Source organism: Plecotus auritus (assembly GCF_963455305.1).
Source record: "Plecotus auritus genome assembly, chromosome: 4".
Classification (NCBI taxonomy): Eukaryota; Metazoa; Chordata; class Mammalia; order Chiroptera; family Vespertilionidae; genus Plecotus; species Plecotus auritus.
In genome coordinates, this window is record NC_137775.1 from 136,302,262 (window position 1) to 136,323,858 (window position 21,597).

The 21,597-nt window shown below is 42.0% G+C and overlaps 1 protein-coding gene across 7 annotated transcripts; it reads right to left on the reverse strand.

Annotated features, from left to right (window-relative positions):
* Nucleotides 1-1,626: 1,626 nt before the first annotated feature.
* Nucleotides 1,627-20,833, reverse strand: MKRN1 (makorin ring finger protein 1). 7 transcript variants are annotated; one of them, XM_080665804.1, is made up of 8 exons: nt 20,468-20,833; nt 14,301-14,429; nt 6,918-7,147; nt 6,259-6,485; nt 5,199-5,413; nt 4,348-4,458; nt 3,667-3,805; nt 1,627-3,307 (listed from the first exon to the last, which is right to left on the reverse strand). In XM_080665804.1, exons 1-8 carry the CDS (start codon nt 20,635-20,637, stop codon nt 3,098-3,100), a joined length of 1,431 nt encoding a protein of 476 aa, XP_080521930.1. In that variant the 5' UTR covers nt 20,638-20,833; the 3' UTR covers nt 1,627-3,097. The 7 variants fall into 7 exon arrangements, with proteins under 7 accessions (XP_080521930.1, XP_080521931.1, XP_080521935.1 ...); XM_080665805.1 differs by having other exon boundaries at nt 1,636-3,307; nt 6,259-6,464; XM_080665809.1 differs by having other exon boundaries at nt 1,636-3,307; nt 4,415-4,458; nt 20,468-20,821.
* Between the last annotated feature and the right edge of the window lie 764 nt (nt 20,834-21,597).

A 21,597-nucleotide genomic window follows, 5' to 3' on the forward strand; every position in this document is an offset into this window, starting at 1 on the left:
CCTCTATGCAAAGCCCTTCCTTGTTTTATGTCCCCAGCTTTAATAAATGTTCCCTCACTAGTCACCTAGACTTATGCTGTGAAATTTTTCCTGCACAAAGAACCCATACACTGCCAGCTGGCCCTAGGCAGACCTTCCAAGGGCCAGGTCCCCTTTCTGGCATCAATACCTTCCTCCCCCAAATCTTCAGCAAGGATTTGCTTCACCTTTTCCCCAAACCTTCTAAATAAGAATCTGCCGGGGTGTTTCTCAGCATCTAAAAGGGTTCAGGAATCTGGAGAAGGGGCTGCATGTAAAATAATAAAGAGACTAGACATGAAATATAAATTTGGAAAGCATTTTGGGGAGCCAGAAGAGACCTAGCTTCAGTAACCAGATTCTCTGAATCTCTGGACCCCTAGATTTTTATTAACACAAATTGCCCTAAGGCAAAGCAGATATACATATCAAAGGCAAGGTTTGGTATACAGTAGGCATTGTCAGGTAGGGGGAACTGCTTTCTGCTGTTCAGCTGCTTGGTCGGCAGCAGGTAATAACATGTAGATTGAAATACCCTCAGCTGTCTGGCAGTAGGCAATAATATATGCAGATTTTCAGGTTTGGGTAAATGCTTTTGGCCATTCCAGCAGGCAATAATATAACTCTTCAGCCCTTGCTCACAACCTTTTGATGAACTTCTTGCATTTATTATGACATGCTGGAATTAGCTTCCAGCAAGAATCTGTGTCCACAGGAGTCAGTCACAGAGGTAAGCATAACTTAACTTGTGGTGGCAGCAAAGAGGTTAAGATTGTTAATTTGTGCAAATGAGAAAGTTTGAAGTTCCACCCATCACTGTTGGTCCCCCAACCCTTTTTGCAATTGGCAACCACACTGAAGTCAGGGTGACAGGGGAGCAACACCCATTATGAATTGGCTCAAACATGAGCTTCCACTGCCTTTTCTAAGACACAAAGGAGCTGCTCCAAACATAAACCTACGGAAAGGCCAGGAGCTCTCATCTCGCCTAGACCCTTCTCCCCAGACTCAGATATGTTCACAGAGTGCCTCCTGCGGAGTCTCTCCCTGCTTTCCGGACACCAAAAAGCAGAAGTCTCTCCCCCGCACCCCCACTCATGCCTCAGGCTCACAGCATCCCCGGGGGCACATGGTCCCCAGCCTGGCAGTAGCAGCTTAGGGTGGACTTCTGGCATTTCTGGGGGGGAGCCGCAGCTGTTACTATGGCTACAATAAGCCAATATACACAACTTAGATGTGGAAACATTTTCAATAGCATAAATTCTTAAATAGACATCAAAACTAGAAATGCCAAAAAGGTATTTTATTAATAAAATTTCATAACAGAATTAGGCAGAGCATGGGACCTACCTGTTATTTGCAGGAATGAGGCAGGTTCAAGTACAAGCATATGTATGGCAGTGCCTGTGGTGGCCTAATAACTAGTCTTACAAATTCTAAAATACAGACTAGTCTGATGATCCTGTTGGTAAAGTTTCCCTCTCACACATTTGTCAGCGGGGTAGATGTCTTAGGAAAGGTGTCACTGTATCCACAGAAACTTGACTCACTGATGAACTGATCAAAGAGTCAGTGAAAGAAATAAACAGTATTCCAAACAGCTCATTACACAAGACAGAAAGACAACTTAGGGTTTTTTATTGTTTTATTTGGGAAAGTGCTTCTTACAAAAGGGCAGCTGTAAAATACAGAGACCTCTGTAACAATGACTTGTTTTTTCTTAAAGTGAAAGAATGGGTGGGATCCAAGGAATCAAAAGCAGTCGATGGGACAACTCAGGAGCATCTCCAAGTTATTTTCAGGAAACAGCAACAAAATTCAAGCTAAATTTTCCAATCAAGGAATTCTAACAATTTAGCTTGTCTTGTGAATTACCAACCCAACCCCACCCCCCCTTGAGTGGGAAAGCATAACTTATTACTGCAAACCAATGACTCCACTACAAGAAACACCTTAGAACACAGTTTTGAATCACATCTGTCTACCTGCAAAGTACAGGGATGGAATGAGGCACATACCCACAAAAACACAAAAACCTCACAACAAAACCCCTCAAGCGAGGACAAAGGTTTGCCAAAAGGTGCCTGAACTGGAGAGGGTAAGAGATCATTAAGCATTAAATACAACTGTGTATCCACAACCCCGTTTTGTGATAAGATATGGGATAACCAGATAGTTTTACCCTCTATGGCTAAGCCCATTTATTCATATAGACAGACAAAGCTAGCACTGCTCTAGTGACAGCTACCAACATACTGCTCTGTCCTGTAAGATCTAGTTGCCACATTAGGCTGAACCACTAAGCCAAGGTTTTCCACTAAGGCTAAGAACACTGCACCTATGCAGGGATGCGAGGCTTACCACACACTCGCACTCACACATGCCAGCTCTTGGGAGTCAACCTCAATTCTGCATTTCTTTTATGCCAGTAAATCATTCTTTTAGAATCTTCCTGTCATACTAAACAGTAAAAATCTCCACACATTCGCACCTGGTTATGGTTATCCAGTAGTTATTACTTGTGTGCAATTATCAAGAGACCAAAACCACAGAACAAGTGCATGGGGTAGGGATTGTGGGGTAGGGAACATATAAAAACACAGATGTGCAGATTTCAGCAGAAACCTCAAGTATCCGCCTCTAGGTCTGTAGCACAGGCTACTTGCCACAGTTCAGATCCTTCACCCATCACCTCTTCTTGGACCCCAGAGCAGGGCCAAGGCTGTGGCTTTGGAACCTGGGTCCTTAGAATGAGTGCGGCACGTCCGTGAACACCCTCCAACTGTGTGAATCTGGTTGAAAACAGATGACGCAACAAACCTACACTAACTGTCTGACAGTTAAGTTCGTGTTACAAAAAACTAACTTTAAGGTTTATTTTTGTAACTTTTTAACCAGAGGAAACAACATACTCCTTGGGGAAAGGTGAGGGAGTAAGAAGACAGGCCCTGGGTATGAAGTATTACGACAGCACCTGGAGTTGCTAGGCCTGCCTAGGAGACACGGGCACTGCCACACCACCACAGGGGACAGCCACTGTCTGGGCTCAGCAGACCAGTTCACACGCCACGCAAAGCTGCTATAGGTCCAAGTCATAAAAGTCTTCCAGCTCATCGTGAAACAAGTCCCACTCGTCTTCAGAGTCTGTCAGCTCGTCGTCCCCACCTGCAGCCAAAAGCATAAGCAACATCTCGCCCAGCTCAAAGGTGACAACCTCTTCTTCATCGTCAAAGGGGTTGCTGTTCTCTCTTTCCTCAATGAGCTCCCAGAAGTGGTTCCTTCGTTGGGCCTGTAAAAAACAAGGCCATGATAGGGGTGGCACTGTCGAGTGGCATCTTCTATTCTCTCCTTTCTAAGGCAAAACGTCCAGCACACCAGAGGGCATGGCGAACCCAACTTGTCATTTAGGGCTCCACTTTACCAATTCCTCCCCTCTGGTTACATGATGCACAGGTTTAGGCTAGAGTTTTAAGCATTCTAGCTCTTCCTCTCATGCCCCTCCCAGTTTTTTGAGGTTGATTTTCCTGCTTTAATACTCTAGTTTTGCTCCCAGACTGAGTGTTAACTTTCTCCTTCCCCTACCCCAATCTGTGCAGGACTCAACTGAGATTGTGGTATTTTCCCTTCTTTAAAAAAAGTGAGAATTACCCGGTATCTGCTTGATGTTCCCACTTTCTGTCTCTGTGGCTCCTCTCTACGGCCATCGGGGTACGCATGCTTGTAAAAACAGTTCCCTCCAAATGGGCAGCTCCCACGTCCTTCATCAAAATACCTGCACGCCTTGTTGCTGGAAAGGAAAATATCGCAACCCTTATTCACAGTGGATTTCAGGTCTGTATGCAACCCATATCCGGGGTTTCTCTAAACAGCTTGGGATGGAACCGGTATGTCAGTTTACAGCCCTCCCAAGGTGTGTTCTTAAAGGTGTGTGTGCTAATGCATGAAACACTAGCTAGAGACAGATACTCTGTCCAAGTCTAACTAAAATTTAACAGCTTTACCACGGCAGATCCAGCAGAGAGAAAACCTTCTAGAAAGCCCCCACCACCCCAAGAATATAGGAAAAGTACAACATGGATTCAGAAAGATGGGGCTTTAGTTACCAGAAGCACAGAATTCATTGTAACACAGTCCCTTGGCACACACCCCAAGGACTGTGCTATGGCAAGACATGTAATGGGTGTTACCGGGGAGGACAAAATAAACCGTCCTGGGGAGTAAAAGGAAGGGTAGGAAGGAGGTAGGAGTATATAACGCAGCCTGTTCTTTTCAAAGTGAACCCAAGCTCCGCTGGGATCTTGGCTGAAGAAAAGGCTGCAGTGCTCATACCTCATTGCCTCCTTGTATTTCTGAATGAGTTTCTGCTTCTCTTCTTTCTCCTCCACCCAGTACTCACTTGGAATGACAAAGTTAGATGTGATTCGGCATTCTGGGCAGGACCTGGGAAACAATGAACAGGCTGCAGTGCAAATTCCCCTTTACAGGCCCACTCTTCAAGGACACACCCTGGTGCGTCACCTCCAGATTTAAAGACTTAAGCTCCAAGTCAGTGGGCATCTCCTGAAAGGGCTCCCAACACTCACACAACTGACCATTTCCTTTGAGGCAAGACAAGCTCCTTTATAAATTCAGCTTACTGGCTAGCCAGTTCATTTAAAAAAAAATAGAACTTAGGTGAAAATAAGCAACAAAAGAAGACATTTCACACAGACTCCTTTTTCTTTCGTTTAAATAAATTTATTTCTTGTAACTTTGCTCTGTTTAAGTTATGTCGTTTTTGTTCAGTTATGAGAACAATCTTTAAAGGATGGTGGATTATTGGCTAGCTTAATGGATGAAATAGGAAAGTGGAAAATGTAAAACGTCAGGAAACATACATTCATTCAGAGCTAGATAAGCTTGTTCACTGAGCCTAAAGGGGCTAATCCGTTAAACAATCTCCTCAGAAAAAGATTCTACTAACTGTTACACAGGGTTTCCTCATTCAAATAAAAGTAGATATACCAACTAACCTAGAAGCTAGCTGAAATACAAACAAGAAACCCCAATTCAAAGAATACCCCCGTTTCAAGATAAAATGCATGCATTTAAATGCGGTCCATCTGCTTGAAAGTTGGCACAAGACACTAAATTCTTCCCCAAAATAGAAAGCACAAACGAAGATTGGGGAGGAGTCTCACTTTATGATCTTGCTCTCAAATTGCTTAGCACTCCTCCACTTGCGAATACACTTGAGACAGTAGGTGTGGTTGCAGTTGGAGAGGATCCCGAAGCGGCGCTCACTGGGGTTGGCTTTCTCGTAGACCACCTCCATGCAGATCCCACACACTTTGTCCTTACTGCGCTGGACGGCAAACGAGAGCTCCATGTCCTTCTCATGGGCCTCAATGCAAGACTGGAAAAAGTGGAGAGAGAAGTGTAATCAAGTCACTGGACAACACAAGACTTCACCTGGACAGTTAATGACTCATGTTTAGAGAACCATATAGTCAACAAGAGTTAGTATTCCCAATTTGACAGCAGCTTTGTTCATTTACAAGTGAGTACAGGTAGATTGACATTTTGGGACTTGACATTACTAGAAAAGTCACACAAAAAGGACCTAACTTCAGGAACTGAAAAAATTATACAATTTTCTCAATCCTGCGGGTCAACCCCTGTTGTTATCTTCATTAAAGGCCGTTTTCATGCTAAGTTTGCTGACTTTCTCATTTCTAGATGGAAAATGCAACTGGGATCAAGACGCTAAATTATAATCTGTCAGAAAACAGGGTGAATGAAACTAAGATTAGGTGACAATTATGTGCCAGGCACATAAAAAAAACAGCTTTACTGAGATATAATTCACTCATTTAAAGTGCACAATTAGCCATGGCCAGTGTGGCTCAGTTGGTCAGACTGTCGTTCTGTGCACGGAGAAGTCACCAGTTTGATATCCAGTCAGGGCACACACCCAGGTTGCCATCTCCATCCCCAGTGGGGGGGCGGGCATGCAGGAGGCAGCCGAATGTTCCCTTTCACATCAAAGGTTTGTGTTCTCTCTCTCCCTAGCCTTTCTCTCTAGAGAAAAAAAATCTTAGTGTGAGGGCCTTATTTCTTGATAAAGCATTCAAAAAGCCCAGGAAGGAAATTATCCCTACTGACCAATATGTCAATTCACCAAACGTTTCTCTAAAACCAACCAAACAAACGGGCAATGCTGTGAATAGGGAAATACATTCTGTCATCCTAGAAACTTACTTTTATGTGCTGTGATCTCTGGGCCGCGTCCACTGGGTGTAGGACCTGCAGCCCGCACATGTCACAGGAGTCTCCATGGAGATACACGCAGTTCTCCCCATAGCGGCACTCTCCCACTGCTGCATAGGGACAGAGCTGCTTCTTCGTGTCCACTGCCATTGGTTCCTTCTCTGGCTCTTCCTTGGTCACTGAGCCCTGCAGGGGTGCTTCAGTGCAAGAAGGGGCAGCTGAAATGTTTAGGAGAGTGGTAAAGGTCCAACATGGATCAGGCAGATAAACTAGAGCCTAGCTAAAAAGAACTTTCATTAAACTCCAGAACAGTTTACTGAACTAATTTCCTTACTCTTGGAAGAAATGAATTTCTTTTTCTAATGCTGATATTTCTGAGATTAGGCTGGTTAAAGGGGGGTGGGGAGCTCTTTATATATCTCTTGTGCAACTGTACTGATAAAAGGAGGCTTCAGTTTTTCAACATTCTAAATTCAATACTATTGAGATTCATCGAGTTTTTTTCACTCCGTCAATTTCAGGTCATCTGATTTAGACTATTACGATTAGGCTGCATGTGAAGACTGGCAACCAGAAAGTTGCGAAAACTCAGTTAACTGATGCACTACTATCTAGCCCTCTGACCTGTTTTTATTCTTCAAAATACTCACTACGGCCACAGTAGGGCTGCCCAGGAACAAACTCAATGGCATTCACCCAGTCTTCTGAACCTGCTCCTACAGTTGCAAAGTTTGAATTTCTTGACTCTGCCTCGCCCGTATTCATTTCAACAATCGGTCCAACTACTGGTGAGAGACTTGAGGAAGCAGCAAGGGATGGTTTTGCAGTTAGATCTGTAGCAGTTGCTTCTTCCTGTTTCAATGGTTTGCTATGTTCGTATCTAAAAAAAAAAAAAAAAGAAAGAAAGAAAGAAAGAAAGAAAGAAAGAAAGAAAAGAAAAGAAAAGAAAAGAAAAGAAAAGAAAAGAAAAGAAAAGAAAAGAAAAGAAAAGAAAAGAAAATTAAAAGTCAGTAGTCAAAGTCTAAGCAGAACCCTTTAGATGGGATATCTATTCCCTGATCCCGTCCTTGGGTTCTTTGTAAACGGCTGTGCACATGAATCATCTGGGAAATTGTTCGAAGGCAGACACCTATTCTGCACCCACATGATGCTCACGCTGCTGGCCCATGGACCACACAGACGAGGGACAGAAAACATTAGCCTGCGTGGCCAAAACGGACTGATTCATCAAAGCAAAGCTGGCACTCAAATTCAACAAGTGGAAATATGAAACACATTTTACCAACACATAAATTAAAATACTCCCATTATTAAAATCCACTGTTATAACTTACAGTATGTATCTAGCAGTTCTTCAATTACTTAACTGGCAATACTAACCACAGGTCATGTGTTTACATTTAAATGTTTACATTTAAAAAATAAGTAAAACCTAACTAAAGACTATCCTTTACCCCTCAGGGCACAACCAAATAGGCCCTGGGCACCAGGACTGAGGCCATAAATTTCTTCATTGTTGTTGTTATCATGCTAATTGTTGACTGTTACTGATTGTACCCATCTAAGTAAAGGAAGTACTGGTTCTCACTTTACTTTTTATCCAATCCAGAGGTATTCCCATTTTGCTTTCTCCTGCCTCCGTAATCTATCAGGAACATTATCCCAGTACCTTGAGATTCTGCTTCCAGGCAATTGTCGACAGTTTGGCTCAAATAAACTGACAAAAATTCTTTAAAAAAAAAAAACACAAAAAAAACAGACTATCCTTTAGCTTATAGCAAACAATTGCTGAGTTGTTTTTTATCATTATATTATCTTAAAACTTCATATTCCAACTTTACTTTATAGTACAAATCATTTTTAATTTCCTGCCATCAGCTACAAAAACCAATGCATTTTATTCCATAGCCTGGAATCATGCAAACTGAGAGGAAGGAGCTGTCATAAATATGCTTTTATCATCTTACTGCCTCCTCAAAAAGCGTGAAGGAAGTACTCATTTTAGAGGTGACGTAGACGATGAAATGGTCAAATAAGTGGTATGCTAGGTCTCATTTAAATCTTAAGATGCTTTTCACAAAATGGCAACCATTGGCCAAATCTAGCTACTTATTCTTAAATGAAATTTAAAACTCAGTTCCTTGGTCCGTGCACTAGCCACATTTTCAAGTGTTCCAGAGCTATACATAGCACATTTCCACTATCAGAAGCACTGCTCTGGTTTAGTTTTAAAACCGCAGGAAACCTTGGAAATCTAGCCCCAAATACTCACTTTTCAGATTAAGTAATTTCCTGACTTGAAAGGGTATAGCAGAAAAACATTTTATTTTCACAGCCTTGAAGTTAGAAGAGGACCTGGGCTTTGTAAAGAAGACAGGCTTTAATTTAAAATGCCCCCTCCACAGAGAAAGGCTTCAGGGCTTTGGGAATTAAATATCAAGATGCAGAAACAGCCCTGGCCAGGTAGCTCAGTCGGTTAGAGAGTTAGAGTGCCATCCTGATACACCAAGGTTGTGGGTTCAATCTCCAGTCAGGACACATACAAGAATCTACCAATAAAGGCATAAATACATAAAACATCAAATCAGCTTCTCTCTCTCTAAAATCAAATTTAATAAAATTTTAATAAAAAAATATGCATAGCCCAACCAATTTTTCTCGGTGATTGAGCATCAACCGATGAATCACAGGTCATAAGTTTGATTCCTGGTCAGGGCACTGCCCAGGTTGCAAGCTTGATCCCCAGTAAGGGGCGTGCAGGAGGCAGCCGATCAATGATTCTCTCATCATTGATGTTTCTATCTCTCTCTCTTCTTCTCTGAAATATATATATATTTATTAAATATATATATTTATTATAATATATATATATATATATATATATATATATATTAAATGCATTAAGGGTCTAAGAAACAGATATGGCACCCATATTTTAGTTCTTTCTCCTTTGCCATATTCATTTTAAGGATTTCAGGGTAGCCAAAACCGGTTTGGCTCAGTGGATAGAGCGTCGGCCTGCGGACTGAAGGGTCCCGGGTTCGATTCCGGTCAAGGGCATGTACCTTGGTTGCGGGCACATCTCCAGTAGGAGGTGTGCAGGAGGCAGCTGATCGATGTTTCTCTCTCATTGATGTTTCTAACTCTCTATCCCTCTCCCTTCCTCTCTGTAAAATATCAATAAAATATATTTAAAAAAAAAAAAAAAAAAGAAAGAAAGAAAAAAAAAAAGGATTTCAGGGTAAATGACTCAAAAGTCATTAGACACTTAATAGATTATCAAATTGCAAATATAACTTTTGAAAGAAGTGCATTTGGTCTTAAGGCAAATTTATCAATGAATCAACAAAGTATGGTAAGTTTTTCAAAGCACAGAATATTAGCTAGAAAGTTCACATCTGTACATAAATTTTCTTGCTTTCAAATATTCTACAATTTTCTATGGGTATAGAGAAAAACCTGTTTTAAGAACAGACTAAAAAGGAAAAAAGAACCAGACTAAAAATTTGAGATAAATATACCGGGTTACTTTTTTTTTTTATCAATACCTGATTATAGCCATGTACAATACATCAAGAACAGTACCATTTACTGAGAAGTCAAATGTGAATAAAACGAGGTCCCTGCTATCAAATGGAAATTTATTTTGAACATTAACCTTTTAAATTAAGAGTTCTTCTGGAAAAGAAATGTATATCAAACAAAAACAACTTTATTCTAAGGGATTACACTGAGGAGAAAACACAGTATTTAAATTTAGATTAAGACATTAAAAAGCACATGTTCTAAAAAACACCACCAACAACAAAAATATGTTCTCAAGTCTACCTATTTATTTAGGCAAAGTTATTCCCTTAGTGCAGTGTAGATCTATATAAAATGTGTTTCTGAGTAAAGATTTGTAAAGACAAAGCAAGGAAAAAAGAGTAAAAGCCAAGACTACAATTCTGAAAGATGTTTACCAAAAAGTTTCAAGGGTCAAATATAAGGTGATGGAGGAGACTAGACTGGTATTGAGCACTCAGTATAATTTACAGAGGATGTATTATACGAGTGTACCCCTGAAACTTGTTATTAACCAATGTCACCCCAATAAATGTAATTTAAAAAGTGGTTTGGGCCGAAACCGGTATGGCTCAGTGGATAGAGCGTCGGCCTGCGGACTGAAGGGTCCCGGGTTCGATTCCGGTCAAGGGCACGTACCTTGGTTGCGGGCACATCCCCAGTGGGAGGTGTGCAGGAGGCAGCTGATCGATGTTTCTCTCTCATCGATGTTTCTAGCTCTCTATCCCTCTCCCTTCCTCTCTGTAAAATATCAATAAAATATATTTAAAAAAAAAAAAAAAGTGGTTTGGTAAACCATGGACCTCCTTAAGAGCAGGGATGGCCAACTATAGGCCCTCAGGCCAAATCCAACCAGAGCTAACAATGGTTACAACATTACTTTAAATGGTTGAAAAAAAGATCATTTGACGGCACACAAGATTATATGAAATTCAAATTTCAATATCTCAAAATAAAGTTTCACTCTAGTCCTATCTAATATATCAGCTTATATGTATTATCCATGGCTGCTTTTGTGCTGCAGGAGACCTTTATGGCCTGCAGAGCCAGAAACATTTCTTCTCTAGCCCTGTGGAGCGAGTCTGCCAACCCCTGCTTAAGAGGATTCTCACATCTCTTAGATTCACAGTCCGTGAGAACAGTTTTGTTATAGTTATTATTTAATGGATTATCACAGAACCACTGATCTTTTTAGTCACAGTGTTAAGTGATGAATTAAAGCTAACACTGAAACAAATATGAGCTTTTCTTTCACATTCTGCAAAGAAAACTTTTGATACATATAATCAATTTCTACCTAAGAACATTTAATCAATGTTTCCTCTAGCTCTAAGCAAGAGAGACTTTTCTCTAGGTTGGCTTGCAACTCGCTACTCCCAATCACTCCAAGGTCTGATGTCTGCCTATAAAGATTTTAATGCATGCGATTTAATAGGTCCAGAGGGCAAAACCCCTCCCAAAGCAGTTGTCAACCAAGGCAATACTGCCTCTTACTCCAGGGGTGTGTTCAGGAACAATGACTGGGAGTTTTAATGGATTTAGTTGGTGGGGACGAAGGATGTCAGCTGTCCTGCAATGCACACAACAGGCCTGGGCAACGATGACCTGGCCTCACTAGGTAACAGCACCACCACTATGAAACACTGATGTGGTGCTACTTCTGAACTGCTGGAACTAGGATACTATCTTTCACTATAAACTATCCCCTGGATGAGGAGTTAAATTATTTTATTTTATTTTATTTTTTAAATATATTTTATTGATATTTTACAGAGAGAAAGGGAGAGGGATAGAGAGCTAGAAACATCGATGAGAGAGAAACATCGATCAGCTGCCTCCTGCACACCTCCTACTGGGGATGTGCCCGCAACCAAGGTACATGCCCTTGACCAGAATCGAACCCGGGACCCCTCAGTCCGCAGGCCGACGCTCTATCCACTGAGCCAAACCCGTTTCGGCAGGAGTTAAATTATTTTAAATCCCTGGGCATTGGTGAAGTTATATAAAAAGATTCCTAGAGAGTAAAAGTGAAAAGTAGATTTAAGTCCCTAAGCATAATTTTAACAAAAAACAAGCAGTCATGGAACCAGACCCTCCCTAGGACTCCCTCCTTGCCTGTAATAATCACCCGCATCAGCCTGTCCCCACGATATCACCAAACTCCCCTTTCAGGCAGCAACCCAGTACACAGGTTTCCCCAACTCCTTCCACTTTTATCATAAGTGCTCTATACCCAGTTCAAATCAGCATCATTCCCCAAAGAGGGAGCTGTAGCCTTATTATAAAGAAAACTAAGGGCATTCTGGGATTTTCTGAGGAGAGTATCACTGTGTCACTTTCTCCTTTCCAGTAATACTGCAATGAAAAAAACTAGAGCAAGTTATTGACTGCTACTCTCAGACATCAGGAGTTCCACTTCTAAGCCCCCAGTCACATGAAAGGACCTTTTTTTCTCTATTCTTGCTAATTTTCCTAAGAAAACATGTGGGATGACTTAACATTAATGTCTCACCCATCAATGTCTCAGTCTTTTGAACTTTAAGCATTTGAACCCAGCAGCTGACGTAATTCTTATCTAATAGGGACACTACTAGTAAAATTAGCTATGACATTGCCAATCTGTCTTACCATACTCCGCCCTTCCAAAGGTGGAGCCCAACCTCCTCTTGAACCCGGGCTGGACTTAGTGACTTGCTTGTAATAAACAAAACATAGTGGAAGCAACAGTGAGGGCTTCTGAGACTAGGTCATAAAAGCCATTGTGGCCGTGTCCTGGCGCTCTCTTGTACCACTGCTCTGGGAAAGCCAGCCACCAAGCTGGAGGGCACCACAGGAGCCCTAGGAAAAGGTTCCTGTGGTGAGAACTAGTCTCCGGCTAGCAGTCATCAGAAAGGTGATCCTCCAGCCCCTGTCAAGACCAGATTATGACAGCCCTGCCCCAAATCTTGACTACAAATCTGAGAGTCTGGGCTAGAACCACCCAGGGAAGCCACCTTCACATTCCAGACCCCCAGAAACTGGTATTGTTTTTAATCTGCTAGATTCTGGGACAATTTGGGTAGCATCAATAAATAACATATTCGCCCTAACCGGTTTGGCTCAGTGGATAGAGCGATGGCCTCAAGGGTCCCAGGTTCGATTCTGGTCAAGGGCATGTATCTTGGTTGGGGGCACATATCCAGTAGGGAGTGTGCAGGAGGCAGCTGATCGATGTTTCTTTCTCATCAATGTTTCTAACTCTCTATCCCTATCCCTTCCTCTCTGTAAAAAAATCAATAAAATATATTTTAAAATACTAATTAAATAAAATAAATAAATAACATATTCATACACCTAGGTATTTTCTGAAATGGGAATATAAAGAAAGCTCTACCCAATTCTGAAGCAGAACCCACCATTACTGAAATGCAACTTAACAGGATTATAGTACCAATTCAAAGAACAATAGAAATTACTTAATTAATCCCTCTTGGTTCCCTAACATTCAGAATTAGATACTAAAGATATTCTTTTTTTTTTTTTTAAATATATTTTATTGATATTTTACAGAGAGGAAGGAAGAGAGATAGAGAGCTAGAAACATCGATGAGAGAGAAACATCGATCAGCTGCCTCCTGCACATCTCCCGCTGGGGATGTGCCTGCAACCAATGTACATGCCCTTGACCGGAATCGAACCCGGGACCCTTCAGTCCACAGGCCGACGCTCTATCCACTGAGCCAAACCGGTTTCGGCTTAAAGATATTCTTGAAGCACTTTCCCTAAATCTTAGCTTATAATTATTCTTGGGAGCTTCGAAGGGGACAGGTTTAGGGAAATTTGGTTTGAATGACAAATCCTCTTAACTAGCAACCTAATATACTTTTCCTGGTGAAACCAGTTCTCACCATAGAGAATTGAAAGCAGTCCCACTTGGTCCAATATGCACCTCATTCTTGGTTTAAAAAGGAAATGTCATATACAACCATACCTTCACCACTCCCTATCCCTAGGTTGGCAGAAGCTGCTCCTCAGGCATTAACTAAACTTAGAATTCTACTACAAATTCATTTTTTAAAATGTATTAATAGCCCTAGCCAGTTTGGCTCAATAGAGCGTTGGCTTGCAAACTAAAGGGTCCCAGGTTCGATTGCGGCCAAGGGCACATGCCTGGGTTGCGGGCTCGATCCCCCCCCCAGTAGGGGATGTGCAGGAGGCAGCCAATCAATGATTCTCTCTCATCACTGATGTTTCTATCTCTCTAGCTCTTTCCCTTCCTCTCTGAAATCAATACAAATATAAAAAAAGAAATAAAATGTATTAATATTCCTTCCAAGTGAGAGATTTCTGTTACTGCATTAACATTCCTAAGAAGTCCTTTTCAAAGCATTATTTTAACTCTATAAATTACAAAGCTATGGGGATTATGTACTTTACGAATTTTTCCCAATCCACCACTGAATACAACTGATTTGTGAGCAAATTCTTACCTGCAGCGGTCTCCGTAAATACAGTACCCTCGCTGAAAATACTTGCACAGCACACCGTATGGACTGTCAGAGAGGTCATGCGAGTAGCGACAGTTATCTCCTTCCTTACAAACCCCGTGCATGAAATACCTGTGAGACAAGGAACCACAAAGCTGGATTAAACAAGATGGAGCCAATACTCAAAGAATTCATGACCAATATATTCCACCAGCAATACACTAGTACTATATACTAATCCTATACCCATGATTATATTCTACATAAAACATGTAAAACGAACAAAGTAGAACTAGACTATGACCATAAAATTATCCACTGAGGTACGACAGGAAGGCTGCCTATAGACACAAAGTTTAAATTAAACTTTGAGGTTGTCAATCTTTCCAGGTTAAGTTTGACCACTGTTCTCATGTTATAATCCTAGTGGGTACATTCTTGTTTTTCACTAAGGTTAGCCATAATGGCAGTTCTATCTGCTAAAATAAAAATCTCAGATTAAAAGCAAGAAACAGTGTGGTAATTGGGGAGGGGGGATGAGTGGAGGTGGAAGAGGGTACAGAGGGATAAATGGTGATGGAGGGAAAAATAAAAAAAGCAAGAAACAATTAAGACTGGACCAGGTCAGACTACTGTTTGCTTCACTTTAAGAAACTATTTTAATTATTTAAAAGCCACATGTAACAATACAAGCAAAACTTGCTGCAAAGGTAGGGACGAAGGAAAATCATTGTATGTCCTCGTTTAGCAGACCGATCTCCCTGTGCCTTAGAGGAGTGCACGTGTACTGAACTAGCAGTTTCCATCTCAGTGTCAGAGCATGACTCAGTGGTTCCTAAGTGGAGCAGGACCAGCAGCGCCAGCAGCACGTGGGGATTTGCTAGAAATGCACATTTTGAAACTTTACCTTAACCTATAACTGGGGTAAGAGGGGGCTAAGGCAAGCAGCAACCTGCATTTCTCTAAATGACTCTGTGGATAAGGAAGCAAAAGCAATAAGGGTTTTATTTTAATCCTGAAAAGTGAGTAGAACCAAAAAACACACCACCCCCATCATCCCATCACTGACTTATTAGGATTAGTTTTTCTTCTTTTAGTCTTTCTCTTGAGCAGGGTTATTAAGATTTAGTTTTGGCAGGCTACACCTCCCCAAATATGCGCCTCCCCACCGCTGGTACAGAGTAAAGGAAAAAGTGCCTATTTCCTGGGTGTAGGTAGAATATCAGTAAGCACATTCCACTTTGCCCACTGATTTGGAATGATACACAGAAAATAAATTCACATTTACCTAAGGCTGTCCCCAATTAAAACGTGAAAGGTTATTCAGCAATTTCCTGCATGTTATCTTCACAGCAGATAACATGGAAAGAAAGAATACCACTCTGGTGGAAAGTTATTAAGATCCTTAAATGCCCTAGGACTGCAAATCCATAACAAAATAAAAGAACATGGTAGGTCAAATTATACTTAACCTAATCAAACTTGGGTTTGAACTTTCTCTCAACCTCAGGGCTACTTTGTGCAAGCTTTAAAGCTGTTTAAGAGCCATATCACCCAAATTTGAGCTACACTGTGGCAACAGATAATTTTTTTAAATATATTTTTACTGATTTCAGACAGGAGCATCGGTGATGAGAGAGTTGTTGATCAGCTGCTCCTGCACGCCTCACACTGGGGATCGAGCCTGCCACCCAGGCATGTGCCCTGACCAGGAATCAAATCGTGACCTTCTGGTTCATAGGTCGACACTCAACCACTGAGCCACACCGGCTGGGTCCAATAGATAATTTTTGACTGCATTAAGTGAAGAGAGTAAAACTTAACAAAACTACTAAGCAAGTAAATGATATCTACATTGTAATCAATACTACTGAGTCATCATGCTTCTGAGTTTCTATAAAAGTATCCACAGTTGAAAATAAGTTATTCATTAGAAACAGTGTCACTGTTTGAATACAGTTGCTTTCTGTCCCATCCCCAGTGGGAACACTTTTGCTCTTACATTCTAAATAAGACAAGAGTGCCTATACCTTCACTATTTATTTGGGGTCAATTTAATGTCAGAGATGCGTGTGTTTTTAAGGCTTGATAAAATATCTACCTAGAGATAAAGCTGGGCAGTAGCTCCTAAATCTCAGGCACAATACTTGGAATTTCAGGTTTGTTCTTAAATCCTATTCTGCCATGGTCTTGTTCAGTGCATTGCTGCACTTAGGTTTATGATGCTCTTCTTTATGTCAAATTAAGTCACCCAGGATCACTACCTGACAGCTGCTGACCTTACTTAACCTTGTTTCTTCAATCAGTTGCTTCAAGGACCTCAACTCCCTAATACCTGCATCTTAAATGTTCAGCATGACACTCCACCTTCACACTTTTGCAACACCTACACCAATATTACTTTTTGATATCCATAATGGGTGGAAACTTTTCTAGAATTCAAAAAATATAAGAATAAAAAGTAAGTCAACAAATAGATTGGATTGAGAAATAGAACCTCCCGGCAATAGAAGAAATTCCTGAGGTCCATAATGAGCATCACTGAAGGAATTCAAGCAGGCACAAAGTCACCTGATACTGCAGAATCAACAGAAACACTAGAATACAAGCCTTAATTAGTCAGGGCCAAATGCGTACTAAGCATTATTTCACATTTATTTGGTATGTGTGGTCTGGGTTTTAGGTTCTTGCATTTTGCCTTGCAGTGGCACTAACACTGTTGGTATACCCAGAATTATCGACATTTCTCACAGTGAAATCCCTTCTTGCCATCCTATGTCTGCGTAAGTCTAAGAGACTGGCATGATAGTGTAAGTTATAACAGGTAACAAAAAGAAAAAGGCAACCCACTCCCAAGAATTTCTCTCCAAAACCAAACCAATAAAAATGACACCATTAAAATTCACCTGATGCCCCTGCCCAGGCTGAGCTTGCCCTTCCCTGAGGTCAAGATTTCTGAAACATATATTTCTGCAGTTCCTTCCTCCTGGAAGATTCTGGGACTCCAAGCAGACATTGTTGGGTAATAAAGACATAACACTGACTAGAATCCCCTAACCTACCTCTTGGAAGCCTAAGCATGATCAAGATATATTAGCATGTTCACAGTTCTCTAGCATCTTAACAATCTAACAATCTCTTTGGGAATTTATAGAAAATTACAGATTAATTTGGAATTTAATCACTTCATCTGCTGTTACATTTCTCACTTTGGTATTTTAATGTACCCTATTTCTCAAACTAGTTTGTAAATTCCTGGTGGTTAAGAACCATGCTTTATTCTGCTTGTATCTCCTCAGTACCTATACGCATAATAGGTTTGTGTTTCCCAAAAGACACCATTCAAATTTAGCTGATGCCCCTGTAGAAGAGAGCTAGGTGTCATGGTGAATCATAGTGACAGTAGCAAATTAAATGTCCCTAGGCTGGAGAACTTCTTCAAATACCATCCCTTCAAAAAGAAAAACCCTAGAGTTGTAAGTAATGAATTTCAACTATAGATATCACAGCACTTAAAGACCTTCTGAAAAATTTTCCTTTTTAAGCTATACTAACCACATTTACAACTACAATTTGCAAGTTACAATGTTTCTTTACTAATTTTTGAACCCCCATATGCTCAAGGAACTAAGAAGTGACAGCATTTCTATTTCACAATATTCCTCCAATAAAAGATGAAAAACGGCCTGGTGGGGGCAGCATAATACAGTTCCTTGAGAAAGATATACCTAGGATTTTCTTAATCTGCAAAAATAAAACACAATGAGATAGAATTTTGAGAGATCCTGAGCAATTAAAGACAAGTAACCATCGTCCAAACAACTAACTTCTAAACGCATTATACTCTAGGTTAAGAAAGCCAAAATCCTAGGAATGAGGGGGAAATGGACACAAACACTAGAACACATCACTATCTTGAATTCAAAGGAATTTAGCTATCAAATACACTGCAACTATTTATAATACAGTGTTATCGCTTCTTGGGCTTTTGGCTAAGATCAAGTGTATTTATTCATAATACAGTACATTTCTGTATTCCCTTTAACATCTAGCACACTCTCATTGTAGGTACTAATGCTTATTCACTGAATAACTGAATGAGGTAGTCCCAGAAAGACATACACATATGTCCCATTTAAGTCCTTTGTCTTTGCTAATTCACAAGTGTTTGTTTTTTTTAAATGAAAGCAGAGGAACATTACTAGTCCATATTGAAGTGGGTAATTTTAGGTGTGGATTTATCAACATCAATTTAAGTAATTACTGAATATGCCAGATACCCTACAAATAGGATGATGAAATAGAGCCCTGCTTTCAGAGCTCAAGTCTAGAATAAATGAAGATATCATGATACTCCTCTGTTCAATAGTTTTTTTAAAAAAAATAGATCATGTTGGTACCTAAAATAACTGAAAACAATGTCAACCAAGACATATCAACTAACCTGCACATTTTTTCAGATAACTGTCTAGCAAGCTACTGACAGGTTTATGTAAAAATAAAAACAAAACCCTGCACATCTAAGCCTGTATAGTGTTTTCCCCCCAAATATTAGATTACTCAGGTATGTAAATTTCTTTAATACATAAATCAATTGGTTCATGGGCAAAGAAACACCACTGGTCTGGGAACAATCTTCTTTAACTCAAAGATCCTAAATGCAGGTAAAGAAGAAGAATCAGTTGGTAAGCTGTGTTTTGAATTCTGTTGTTACTGGTGAGGAACTAGAAAAGAGAACCAGAAAAGGAAAAAGCATCTAACAGAGGGGAAAGTAAAGTATAGGAAGTGACAATGAATTCTGTGGGAGATGTCAAGTTGGGCTCAAGTTACAGACACAGCAGGATAATCTGGAGGTTAAGTATGTCAGGTTGGTGAGAGGTTTTCTAGACTATTTAGATTGGAGATGGTGCGGGAAATGGAGTCCTTAAAGAAGTCACATCTTCAAGAGAGATTAAGTTCATTGTATGAATGTAGATTGGGGCTGCAAGGTGAATGGCTGGAAAATTCAGGAATATAAAGTTACACTAGAACTTTAATTTTTTTCAAGATTCAACTAAAACATATCAATCAACTGCAGCACATAGTTACATGGATGGGAATTCTTAAATTACCATTTTGGGGATACTGCACTTAATTCCTTTCTTAGGGTCTACCTAAAACAGCCTTTATGCTTCCTCCATCCTGTTACTTAAAGTAAAGGTAATTAAGCTTATCATCTGTGCCTTATTTGACTGCATCATATTTAAGACTGGCAGGGCTTCAATCTCGCTGTTAATACTAGAACAGTGAGTTCTGTAATATTAGGAATATCTTTGCGTATTAATTATCTCACACAGATGAAACCGGCATTTCGGATGGATTTTTGCAAATGAAAGCTTCTGCTCCTACTGATCACATTTTTAAAACCCAAGCATAACATCAATGAAATGCTCTAACCTTATAACAGCTTGACAGTTTTTAACATGCGTATACACGTTCCTGTAAGAGCCATCCACTAACCACTTAAAAGAAGAAAACACTTTCATCTGACATACCAAGCCAAAACAAAACCTCTCCTCCGGGCTGGAGGTCTTTGACTCCCTTCAACGGAAAGATGCGTGGATTTCAAAAAGAGAAACATTTCGCCCGGGGAGGGGAATGACAGCTCGTAAAATGTAGGGCGGAGGATTCCGACCCGGCCCGGCACACGGTTCCAAGACAAAAGCTCAGAACCGCCAGCCTCGATAAACATACAAAGAAGAAATAACAAAAGCTACTTCTCCGGGTGGGGCGAGGGCGGAGACGCGAGCAGACGTTACAATCCGATGACACGGCAGCGGACCCGGCAGACAGGCCACCTCGCCGGCACCCGCGGCGGCGCTCCTGGGCCCGCAGGCTCGCGGGGAGGCAGGATCCCGGCGACAGCAGCTATCCCTCCCCGCACCCGCGGAGCCCGCGGCAGCGGGTGGGGATCGGCGACAATAAAAGGAGGGAGGAGTCACCCTACCTCTCGCTCCGCGCCGCACGGCCGGGCGCGGGGAGGGCGGCGGGCGGGGGTTGACGCAGCGCGGGCGGGGAGGCGGCGGCGACCGCGGGGACGGCAAGACGCCTGCCGCCCCGCTCCTCCGCCCGCCCTTCCTCCCGGCAACGGCCCCCTCCCTGCACCAGCGCCGGGCCGCGCAACGTCTCACCTGCAGGTGACCTGTTTCGTCCAGCCGCCGCCGCCGCCGCCTCCCCCGCCCCCCGCCCCCGCGGACGGGGAGGTGGCTGTGGGGATAGGGGTGGGGGAGGCCGCTGCCACCGCCGCCGCTCCTGCTCCTGATGGTTTGGCTGTTGTTCCGGGAGCTGCAGCCTCCGCCATTACTGTTTATCCCACACAGCAATGGCACCGGAACTTCCGGATCACATAGTTCCGGTCCGGCTGCGGGGAGGTGAAGGCGGCGAGGCGACGGGAAGGGAGAGGAAGGAGATTGAGGCGCTGGCTCGTTCCCCTGGGCACCGCGTCGCGTCTCCGAGCGCTCTCGCCGCTCCAACTGCGGGACCGAGCCGGAGCGCCCGCGGCCCGCCCCCCGTGCCCTCTGATTGGTGGATCGTGCCGCCCCGCCCATGGGGGCGGGGCCGGGGTCCGCCAGGTGGGCCCCACCCCCAGGCTACACTTCGGGAACCGAAGTCCAAATTTCAAGAGGCTGACCCAGGGGAGTACTTTCTAGCAGAGGCCAGTTCAGTGGAATGGCGATGAGGGAGCAGGGATTTGCGATCTGCTTAAATTCACTTCCCCACTTACTGGCTCTTCCAATTACTAGCTGTAGGAATTTGGCTAGATACCCATTTTCTCTGAGCCTCAGTTTTCCCATCTCTCAAAGGGGATGATAATAGGCGCTACCTCATAAGGTTGCTGTGAGGATTATAAAACAAGCGTGGGGATCACCGAGCTTAGTGCCTGGAACCTAGTAAACACAATAATTCCTATTTCTAGCTATTGTCTTTGAGCAGGTTAACTTACCTCTTAGTGCTCCTGCTTTATCTCTAAAAATAAGTTTAAACAAATATTTTTACAATACCTACCCCAGAGGTGGTTGAGAAGATTAAATAAGTCCATGTAAAACCCTCATCACTGTACTTCACGACGCAGTTAAAGAGGTAAAAAAGAAAAACAATAATCGTAAAAAAATAAAAATAAATCCGGAGCTTCCACAGACAGGTTTCCATAAGCCCTTAAACTTGCTTTTCTATAGTCTCTACCTTGAGAGTGAAAATCCACCCCAGTGATAATTAGACCACGATGTACCCAACTGAAACCAGGACAGTAACAAAGTGGACA